At 42.1% G+C, this 12,070-nt stretch overlaps 1 protein-coding gene and 1 long non-coding RNA gene across 11 annotated transcripts in view; one reads left to right on the top strand and one right to left on the bottom strand.

The window, feature by feature from the left end:
- The window catches only part of fndc4a (fibronectin type III domain containing 4a), a 91,229-nt gene that overhangs the window by 45,741 nt on the left and 33,418 nt on the right, over positions 1–12,070 (bottom strand). For all 4 annotated transcript variants that reach the window (XM_052524582.1, XM_052524581.1, XM_052524584.1 and 1 more), the window contains exon 3: positions 1,874–2,078. In XM_052524582.1, the coding sequence (XP_052380542.1) occupies positions 1,874–2,078 (205 nt within the window). The remainder of the gene's footprint in view (positions 1–1,873; positions 2,079–12,070) is intronic.
- Positions 2,234–3,169, top strand: LOC127931515 (uncharacterized). 7 transcript variants are annotated; one of them, XR_008141524.1, is made up of 3 exons: positions 2,234–2,267; positions 2,609–2,640; positions 3,051–3,169. It is a non-coding gene; the product is annotated as an uncharacterized LOC127931515 (long non-coding RNA). The 7 variants fall into 7 exon arrangements; XR_008141525.1 differs by having other exon boundaries at positions 2,266–2,299; XR_008141526.1 differs by lacking the exon at positions 2,234–2,267 and adding an exon at positions 2,298–2,331.

Here is a 12,070-nt window from a genome sequence, read left to right on the forward strand (position 1 = left end):
TCTGCCTCATTCTACCTCATTCTGTATCTACCTCATTCTACCTCATTCTGTATCTGCCTCATTCTGTATCTGCCTCATTCTGTATCTGCCTCATTCTGTATCTGCCTCATTCTGTATCTGCCTCATTCTGTATCTACCTCATTCTGTATCTACCTCATTCTACCTCATTCTGTATCTACCTCATTCTGTATCTACCTCATTCTACCTCATTCTGTATCTACCTCATTCTGTATCTGCCTCATTCTGTATCTGCATGCAGAAATGCAATAACATCACAAAGAGGCAGAGAGAGAAAGCAGGGCAGTCCTTTTCTAAAACAGGGGCTTCCTCTCTATCTGTGCCTGCAGGCAAGAAGGTACCTCAGGTGGGTGGGCCAGGTGTGATAGAACATGAGGTGTCTCTCCAGAAGGTATCTCAGGTGTGATAGAACATGAGGTGTCTCTCCAGAAGGTATCTCAGGTGTGATAGAACATGAGGTGTCTCTCCAGAAGGTATCTCAGGTGTGATAGAACATGAGGTGTCTCTCCAGAAGGTATCTCAGGTGTGATAGAACATGATGTGCCTCTCAAAACACTTCTGCTCCATTATGTAATGCAGCAACAAAGGCCCTAGAGCCCTACCGCCCTAGACAGACATCGATAAACAGGCATTGTTAATTACCCGTAAATTACAATGACATTGACATTTTCTATGATCAGCACCTCATTAAAACGTCACAATAGACACTGAATGGATAATGGAAAACGAACACACAAATCCCATAGCCCATATGAAGGTTCTATATAAAACTGAAGTGCATGTGCAAGGAGTTAGGGGTCAGGGTTAGTGTCATAGTCAGAGTTGGGGGTCAGAGCAAGGGGTCAACATTAGGGGTAGGGTAAGGGGTAGGGGTAGGGTAAGGGTTACCTTGGTTGGAGCTGTTGGTGGGGAATGGTAAGGGTTAGGGTTAGGGATCAGGGTTAGTGTAAATGTACCTTGGTTGGAGCTGTTGATTGGGGAATGGTAAGGGTTAGGGGTCAGGGTTAGGGGTCAGGGTTAGTGTAAATGTACCTTGGTTGGAGCTGTTGATTGGGGAATGGTAAGGGTTAGGGTTCAGGGTTATTAACATTAGGGGTAGGGGTAGGGTAAAGGTTACCTTGGTTGGAGCTGTTGATTGGGGAATGGTAATCGTTAGGGGTCAGGGTTAGGGGTCAGGGTTAGTGTAAATGTACCTTGGTTGGAGCTGTTGATTGGGGAATGGTAAGGGTTAGGGTTCAGGGTTAGGGTTATTAACATTAGGGGTAGGGGTAGGGTAAAGGTTACCTTGGTTGGAGCTGTTGATTGGGGAATGGTAAGGGTTAGGGTTCAGGGTTAGGGGTTATTAACATTAGGGGTAGGGGTAGGGTAAAGGTTACCTTGGTTGGAGCTGTTGGTGCGGAATGGTAAGGGTTAGGGGTCAGGGTTAGTGTAAATGTACCTTGGTTGGAGCTGTTGGTGGGGAATGGTAAGGGTTAGGGTTCAGGGTTAGGGGTTATTAACATTAGGGGTAGGGGTAGGGTAAAGGTTACCTTGGTTGGAGCTGTTGGTGCGGAATGGTAAGGGTTAGGGTTCAGGGTTAGGGGTCAGGGTTAGTGTAAATGTACCTTGGTTGGAGCTGTTGGTGCGGAATGGTAAGGGTTAGGGTTCAGGGTTAGGGGTCAGGGTTAGTGTAAATGTACCTTGGTTGGAGCTGTTGGTGCGGAATGGTAAGGGTTAGGGGTCAGGGTTAGGGGTCAGGGTTAGTGTAAATGTACCTTGGTTGGAGCTGTTGGTGCGGAATGGTAAGGGTTAGGGGTCAGGGTTAGGGGTCAGGGTTAGGGGTCAGGGTTAGGGGTCAGGGTTAGTGTAAATGTACCTTGGTTGGAGCTGTTGGACAGGAAGCGGTCAGACTTCTTGAGGGTTCTGAAGTGGACCCTCTTGCTGGCCTGACTCTCTCCATACAGACCAATGGACTGGACCTGGATAATATAGTCTGTCTCCTCGTCCAGATCCCACAGAACACAGGCCTTGCTGGTGGTATTCACCTCCCTGATGAAGCGCTGGGTGTGGCCCTGCTGTCTCTGAAATTACAGGACAGAGATATAGGGTATTCATATAAATCAAATCCAATTTTTTATGTCACATGCTTGGTAAACAACAGGTGTAGACTAATAGTGAAATGATTACTGACGGGTCGTTTTACAAGATAAAGGATGAAAAAGATACAGGGAGTACCAGGTAATAACATGGTTATATACAGGGAGTACCAGGTAATAACATGGTTATATACAGGGAGTACCAGGTAATAACATGGTTATATACAGGGAGTACCAGGTAATAACATGGTTATATACAGGGAGTACCAGGTTATATACAGGGAGTACCAGGTAATAACATGGCTATATACAGGAAGTACCAGGTAATAACATGGTTATATACAGGGAGTACCAGGTAATAACATGGTTATATACAGGGAGTACCAGGTAATAACATGGTTATATACAGGGAGTACCAGGTAATAACATGGCTATATACAGGAAGTACCAGGTAATAACATGGTTATATACAGGGAGTACCAGGTAATAACATGGCTATATACAGGGAGTACCAGGTAATAACATCGCTATATACAGGGAGTACCAGGTAATAACATGGTTATATACAGGGAGTACCAGGTAATAACATGGCTATATACAGGAAGTACCAGGTAATAACATGGCTATATACAGGGAGTACCAGGTAATAACATGGCTATATACAGGGAGTACCAGGTAATAACATGGCTATATACAGGGAGTACCAGGTAATAACATGGCTATATACAGGGAGTACCAGGTAATAACATGGCTATATACAGGGAGTACCAGGTAATAACATGGCTATATACAGGGAGTACCAGGTAATAACATGGTTATATACAGGGAGGTAATAACATGGCTATATACAGGGAGTACCAGGTAATAACATGGCTATATACAGGGAGTACCAGGTAATAACATGGCTATATACAGGGAGTACCAGGTAATAACATGGCTATATACAGGGAGTACCAGGTAATAACATGGCTATATACAGGGAGTACCAGGTAATAACATGGTTATATACAGGGAGTACCAGGTAATAACATGGTTATATACAGGAAGTACCAGGTAATAACATGGCTATATACAGGGAGTACCAGGTAATAACATGGTTATATACAGGGAGTACCAGGTAATAACATGGCTATATACAGGAAGTACCAGGTAATAACATGGCTATATACAGGAGTACCAGGTAATAACATGGCTATATACAGGGAGTACCAGGTAATAACATGGTTATATACAGGGAGGTAATAACATGGCTATATACAGGAAGTACCAGGTAATAACATGGCTATATACAGGGAGTACCAGGTAATAACATGGCTATATACAGGGAGTACCAGGTAATAACATGGCTATATACAGGAGTACCAGGTAATAACATGGCTATATACAGGGAGTACCAAGTAATAACATGGTTATATACAGGGAGTACCAGGTAATAACATGGTTATATACAGGGAGTACCAGGTAATAACATGGCTACATACAGGAAGTACCAGGTAATAACATGGTTATATACAGGGAGTACCAGGTAATAACATGGCTATATACAGGGAGTACCAGGTAATAACATGGCTATATACAGGAAGGTAATAACATGGTTATATACAGGGAGTACCAGGTAATAACATGGCTATATACAGGGAGTACCAGGTAATAACATGGCTATATACAGGGAGTACCAGGTAATAACATGGCTATATACAGGGAGTACCAAGTAATAACATGGTTATATACAGGGAGTACCAGGTAATAACATGGCTATATACAGGGAGTACCAGGTAATAACATGGTTATATACAGGAGGTAATAACATGGTTATATACAGGGATTACCAGGTAATAACATGGTTATATACAGGGAGTACCAGGTAATAACATGGCTATATACAGTGAGTACCAGGTAATAACATGGCTATATACAGGGAGGTAATAACATGGTTATATACAGGGATTACCAGGTAATAACATGGCTATATACAGGGAGTACCAGGTAATAACATGGCTATATACAGGGAGGTAATAACATGGCTATATACAGGGAGTACCAGGTAATAACATGGCTATATACAGGAAGTACCAGGTAATAACATGGCTATATACAGGAAGTACCAGGTAATAACATGGTTATATACAGGGAGTACCAGGTAATAACATGGCTATATACAGGAAGTACCAGGTAATAACATGGTTATATACAGGAAGTACCAGGTAATAACATGGTTATATACAGGAAGTACCAGGTAATAACATGGCTATATACAGGAAGTACCAGGTAATAACATGGCTATATACAGGGAGTACCAGGTAATAACATGGCTATATACAGGGAGTACCAGGTAATAACATGGTTATATACAGGGAGTACCAGGTAATAACATGGCTATATACAGGAAGTACCAGGAAATAACATGTTTATATACAGGAAGTACCAGGTAATAACATGGCTATATACAGGAAGTACCAGGTAATAACATGGCTATATACAGGGAGTACCAGGTAATAACATGCCTATATACAGGGAGTACCAGGTAATAACATGGTTATATACAGGGAGTACCAGGTAATAACATGGCTATATACAGGAAGTACCAGGTAATAACATGGCTATATACAGGAAGTACCAGGTAATAACATGGTTATATACAGGGAGTACCAGGTAATAACATGGCTATATACAGGAAGTACCAGGTAATAACATGGCTATATACAGGAAGTACCAGGTAATAACATGGTTATATACAGGAAGTACCAGGTAATAACATGGCTATATACAGGAAGTACCAGGTAATAACATGGCTATATACAGGGAGTACCAGGTAATAACATGGCTATATACAGGGAGTACCAGGTAATAACATGGTTATATACAGGGAGTACCAGGTAATAACATGGCTATATACAGGAAGTACCAGGTAATAACATGGCTATATACAGGAAGTACCAGGTAATAACATGGTTATATACAGGGAGTACCAGGTAATAACATGGCTATATACAGGGAGTACCAGGTAATAACATGGCTATATACAGGAAGTACCAGGTAATAACATGGTTATATACAGGAAGTACCAGGTAATAACATGGCTATATACAGGGAGTACCAGGTAATAACATGGCTATATACAGGGAGTACCAGGTATTAACATGGCTATATACAGGATGTACCCGGTAATAACATGGCTATATACAGGGAGTACCAGGTAATAACATGGCTATATACAGGAAGTACCAGGTAATAACATGGCTATATACAGGGAGTACCAGGTAATAACATGGCTATATACAGGAAGTACCAGGTAATAACATGGTTATATACAGGAAGTACCAGGTAATAACATGGTTATATACAGGGAGTACCAGGTAATAACATGGCTATATACAGGGAGTACCAGGTAATAACATGGCTATATACAGGAAGTACCAGGTAATAACATGGCTATATACAGGGAGTACCAGGTAATAACATGGCTATATACAGGAAGTGATCACCTCAATCTCTAAACCCTCAGAGGTAGTAATAACACCTGTGGGGAGAGGGGCATTCTTCTTACCAAACCACATGCCCTTTGGTTTGGAGGTGTTCAGAACTAGGTTAAGGGCAGAGAAATCTTGTTGGACTCTAAGAAAGCTTTGTTGTAGAGCATTTAACACAAAATCCAAGGAGGGGCCAGCTGAGTATAAGACTGTATCATCTGCATATAAATGGATGAGAGAACTTCCTACTGCCTGAGCTATGTTGTTGATGTAAATTGAGAAGAGCGTGGGGCCGAGGATCGAGCCTTGGGGTACTCCCTTGGTGACGGGCAGTGGCTGAGACAGCAACTATTCTGACTTTATACACTGCACCCTTTGAGAGAGGTAGTTAGCAAACCAGGCCAAAGACCCCTCAGACACCAATACTTCTTAGCCGGCCCACAAGCATGAAATGGTCTATCGTATCAAAAGCGTTGCCTAAGTCAATACAAATAGCAGCACAACATTGCTGAGAATCCATGGCAATGGTGACATCATTTAGGACCTTTAAGGTTGCAGTGAAACATCCATAATCAGAGAGGAAACCAGATTGCACACCAGAGAGAATACTATAGATATCAAGAAAGACAGTCAGTTGACTATTGCCAAGTTTTTCCAACACTTTTGATGAATGGCAAAATAGAAATTCGCCTTTAACTGTTAGGATCAGCTTGATCTCCCCCTTTAAATAAACGATGCACTGTGGCTGCCTTCCAAGCAATGGGAACCTCCCCAGAGAGGAGAGACAGGTTAAAAAGGTCAGAGACAGGCTTGGTGATGATAGGGGCAGCAACCTTAAAGAAGAAAGGGTCTAAACCATCTAACCCAGATTTTTTGGGGTGTCAAGTTTAAGGAGCTCCTTTAGCACCTCGGACTCAGTGACCGACTGCAGGGAGAAACTTTGTAGCAGGGCAGGGGAAAAAGAGGGAGGAGCATCGGGGCAACTTGCATTAGAAGGGAGATGAGGACATGTTGGATGTTGGTTTATTCTCCAGGTCTTTAACTGTTTTCTGGAACAATGGCACTAAAAATATCAAAAAAGAAGGTGCAAGCGTATTTGACTGAGCGGACCAAGCTGATTCTATACCAATTTACAGAGGCCAGATCATGAAGGAAGGCTTGCTCATTAATGTTTTTTAAATTCAGGACAGGTCGTTTCACTGAGCAGCCATTACGAACACAAGCTGTAAAACAGTGATCACTATAAGGTCATTACAGAAAACACCAGACTGATACCTATCAGGATTATTTGTGAGGGTGAAATCAATGAGAGTAGCCTTGTCTGGGTGTTTGAGTCATACATTGTGGGAATAATCTGAGAAAGATTTAGTCCCATTGCTTTAGACTTGGTCAGGCGTTTTACCATGTCCCAGTTTAGATCACCAAGTAGGACAAATTCAGACTTAGTGTAAGGGGCTTACTGCAGGTAGGGTACAGGTAGGGACTTACTGCAGGTAGGGTACAGGTAGGGCCTTTCTGCAGGTAGGGTAAAGGCCGGTGCTGATGGTGGACGATAACACCCAGCAACAATCAACAAAGAGCTATTTGAAAGTTTAATGCTTATAACCAGCAAATGAAATTGTTTGGGGACAGACTTGGTGGAGACAACAATGAAGGTGTTCCTTGGTAAAGATTGCCACTCCACCACCTTTGGTAGATCTGTCTTACTGAAAATTGTTACATACCAGAAAGGTATTTCTTAACCATGTCTTAGTAATGACCAACACATCTGGATTGGAGCTGCAAAGCCACACTTTCAATTTTCGGTAATACGCTTCTAGTGTTAACGTGCAGAAAACACAGGCTTTTACCAGAGCAGAAATCAGTGAAGCGGATATCAGAGCACAAGTCAGAATTGGGGCTAGCAAAGGTAGCTGGGCCAGTGTGTACATGCACATTTCCAGATATCATCAGCAGTAATACAATCAAGGCACGGCAGAGGACAGGGAGAGATCTGCAGTGTTGATTTATGACATCAATGTACATAAGATGGCAACAAGATATTATTGTACAGCAATTTCATACGGTAACATGAACACAAAGCTGGCGAGGGGTGGTTAGAATAAGATGGGAGGTCAATAGTCTGTCTAACCAATAGAGAGTCAGAGTCCCGAGTGTGGGAACAAACATAGTCTGGCCCATGGTTGGGTAAACAAGCAAGTTCATAGTCCACAAACCACGCAGGAGTCATGATGAAAAAAGCATAAAGCACAAGAAAAATATATAACAACTTGGGGCCATTGTAAGTTCAGAGTCTTTTGCCCCAACAGTGCATGTGTGCTGGAGATGAGTAGCAGCCAAGACTCCAGAAAAATAATTGTAGATATCCACAAGTCTGGTACATCCTTGGGAGCAATTTCCAAACACCTGAAGGTACCACGTTCATCTGTACAAACAATAGTACGCAAGTATAAACACCATGGAACCACAAAGCCATCATACCGCTCAGGAAGGAGACGCGTTCTGTCTCCTAGAGATGAACATACTTTGGTGCGAAAAGTGCAAATCAATCCCACAACAACAGCAAAGGACCTTGTGAAGATGCAGGTGGAAACAGGTACAAAAGTATCTATATCCACAGCAAAACGAATCCTATATCGACATAACCTGAAAGGCCGCTCAACAAGGAAGAAGCCACTGCTCCAAAACCGCAATAAAAAAATCCAGACTATGGTTTTGCAACTGCACATTGGGACAAAGATTGAACTTTTTTTGAGAAATAACGACCATCGTTATGTTTGGAGGAAAAAAGGGGAGGCTTGCAAGCCGAAGAACACCATCCCAACCGTGAAGCACGGGGGTGGCAGCATCATGTTGTGGGGGTGCTTTGTTGCAGGAGGTACTGGTGCACTTCACAAAGTAGATGGCATCATGAGGAGGAAAAATTATGTGGATATTTTGAAGCATCATCTCAAGACATCAGTCAGGAAGTTAAAGCTTGGTCACAAATGGGTCTTCCAAATGGACAATGACCCCAAGCATACTTCCAAAGTTGTGGCTAAATGGTTTAAGGACAACAAAGTCAAGGTATTGGAGTGGCCATCACAAAGCCCTGACCTCAATCCTATAGAACATTTGTGGGCAAAACTGAAAAAGCATGTGCGAGCAAGGAGACCTACAAACAGTGGGCGGCAGCGTAGCCTAGTGTTGGACTAGTAACCGGAAGGTTGCGATTTCAAACCCCCGAGCTGACAAGGTACAAATCTGTCGTTCTGCCCCTGAACAGGCAGTTAACCCACTGTTCCCAGACCGTCATTGAAAATAAGAATGTGTTCTTAACTGACTTGCCTGGTTAAATAAAGGTTAAAAAAAAAAAAAAAAAAAAAAAACCTGACTCAGGTACACCAGCTCTGTCAGGAGGAATGTGCCAAAATTCACCCAACATATTGTGGGAAGCTTGTGGAAGGCTACCCAAAATGTTTGACCCAAATGAATTTAAAGGCAATGCTACCAAATACTAATTGAGTGTATGTAAACTTCTGACACACTGAGAATGTGATGAAAGAAATAAAAGCTGAAATAAATCATTCTCTCTACTATCATTCTGAATGATAGACAATACATTTTTATTAGGATTAAATGTCTGGAATTGTGAAAAACTGAGTTGAAATGTACTTGGCTTAGGTGTATGTAAACTTCCGACTTCAACTGGAATTCATTGGAATTCTAGAAAACCTAAACAGAGAGGAGGCTGTATATCCCTTTTTTTAAAATCAGCAGGTAGTTTCACTATTCTAAAAGAGATGGGAAATGGCTCTATGACAAAAGCTATTAAAAGTGGCGATAGAGGACAACCTTGTCTGGTTCCAGGCTTTAACGAAAATTACTGTGATTTTATGATGTTTGTATTCGACAGATGGTGAGTTGTATAAGGGCCAGTTTCCTGGACACAAATAAGCCTAGTCCTGAACTAAAACGTGGAGAATGCTTTTTAGTCCAGAACTAGAAACAATCTGTGTCTGGGAAACCAGTCCTAAAGGGCTCGACACACTATGTGCAAAGAGAGCGACTGAGCGTCGCATACCAAAAATTCAGCCACACAAAAGTACGCAGAACTACGCAGAGAGCGACGCAAACAGACCACCGTCACTCCGTTTGAGTACGTAGAGCACTTAAACAGTTATTTTACTCCTGCTACCTTAGATCAGGCTGGAACTAAAACTCCATAAAAGTCCATGAAGTGAAACAGGCATGAGGGTGTTATTTTCCTAGTATGCACAGAGAGTGAGAATAGAGATCAGTATTCATAGGTAGTTCCACTATTCTAAGCATTCTAAGCATTCTAAGTATTCTAAGCATTCTAAGTATTCTAAGCATTCTAAGCATTCTAAGTATTCTAAGCATTCTAAGTATTCTAAGCATTCTAAGCATTCTAAGCATTCTAAGCATTCTAAGCATTCTAAGCATTCTAAGTATTCTAAGCATTCTAAGCATTCTAAGTATTCTAAGCATTCTAAGCATTCTAAGCATTCTAAGCATTCTAAGCATTCTAAGCATTCTAAGCATTCTAAGCATTCTAAGCATTCTAAGTATTCTAAGCATTCTAAGCATTCTAAGCATTCTAAGCATTCTAAGTATTCTAAGCATTCTAAGCATTCTAAGCATTCTAAGCATTCTAAGCATTCTAAGCATTCTAAGCATTCTAAGCATTCTAAGCATTCTAAGCATTCTAAGCATTCTAAGCATTCTAAGCATTCTAAGCATTCTAAGCATTCTAAGCATTCTAAGCATTCTAAGCATTCTAAGCATTCTAAGCATTCTAAGCATTCTAAGTATTCTAAGCATTCTAAGCATTCTAAGCATTCTAAGCATTCTAAACATTCTAAGCATTCTAAGTATTCTAAGTATTCTAAGCATTCTCAAAGCTATTCAACCCGAAAATTGCTCTCTGGCAGCTGTGGATATCCACCCTAGAACCGTATATTAGACATGTTGAGGTTTATTTAAGATTCTTAGTTTGGGAGGCTTTGGTGGCAGTCAAACTTTCCTTCGTCGTCATTTATATTAGCATGTGAACCAAGTCTTTCGGTAATGCTGAGAAAACCAAACAGTGTAAAATTGAAGGCCAGGCTTTACAGACATCTTTATTCACCATAGCGCATCAGACATTTTGTTGGAGCATCTGCCAAGTGCCTAAACAGGCTACAATATGTCCAGAACTGTGCTGCACGTGTCCTCACCCACACCTCTCCCCTGCGAGCACATCACTCCAGTGCTGTTCAACCTCCAATAGCTCCCCATATGTTCCTGCATCGAGTACAAAATCTTGGTTCACACCTACCAAGCTATCCACAACTCTGGACCCAAGTACCTGTCTGTCCTCATTCTACCTACCAAGCTTTCCACAACTCTGGACCCAAGTACCTGTCTGTCCTCATTCTACCTACCAAGCTTTCCACAACTCTGGACCCAAGTACCTGTCTGTCCTCATCCTACCTACCAAGCTTTCCACAACTCTGGACCCAAGTACCTGTCTGTCCTCATCCTACCTACCAAGCTTTCCACAACTCTGGACCCAAGTACCTGTCTGTCCTCATCCTACCTACCAAGCTTTCCACAACTCTGGACCCAAGTACCTGTCTGTCCTCATACCTACCTACTCTGGGCCCAAGTACCTGTCTGTCCTCATCCTACCTATCCACAACTCTGGGCCCAAGTACCTGTCTGTCCTCATTCTACCTACCAAGCTTTCCACAACTCTGGACCCAAGTACCTGTCTGTCCTCATCCTACCTACCAAGCTATCCACAACTCTGGCCCCAAGTACCTGTCTGACCTCATTCTACCCTCCTGCCTCACACGCACACTTCTCACCTCCAGGTCCGTCTCCCTTCAGCAGCCCCGCAGCTGCCTAAAAACTATGGGTGATAGGGCTTTCAGGTGCACGGCTCAGTCATGTCCTCCAGATCTGACGACACCAGTATATAGCTTTGTTCTCTGTGTTCTATGTTCTGTTTATTTTATTTTATTATTATTATTTAGCACGGTATCAGTATCCCACCTAACACATCAGATATTTAGCACGGTATCAGTATCCCACCTAACACATCAGATATTTAGCACGGTATCAGTATCCCACCTAACACATCAGATATTTAGCACGGTATCAGTATCCCACCTAACACATCAGATATTTAGCACGGTATCAGTATCCCACCTAACACATCAGATATTTAGCACGGTATCAGTATCCCCCTAACACATCAGATATTTAGCACGGTATCAGTATCCCCTAACACATCAGATATTTAGCACGGTATCAGTATCCCACCTAACACATCAGATATTTAGCACGGTATCAGTATCCCACCTAACACATCAGATATTTAGTATCCCCCTAACACATCGGTATCAGTATCCCACCTAACACATCAGATATTTAGCACGGTATCAGTATCCCCCTAACACATCAGATATTTAGCACGGTATCAGTATCCCCCTAACACATCAGATATTTAGCACGGTATCA

The sequence above is a fragment of the Oncorhynchus keta genome, chromosome 8, assembly GCF_023373465.1.
Source record: "Oncorhynchus keta strain PuntledgeMale-10-30-2019 chromosome 8, Oket_V2, whole genome shotgun sequence".
In the NCBI taxonomy this organism is placed as follows: Eukaryota; Metazoa; Chordata; class Actinopteri; order Salmoniformes; family Salmonidae; genus Oncorhynchus; species Oncorhynchus keta.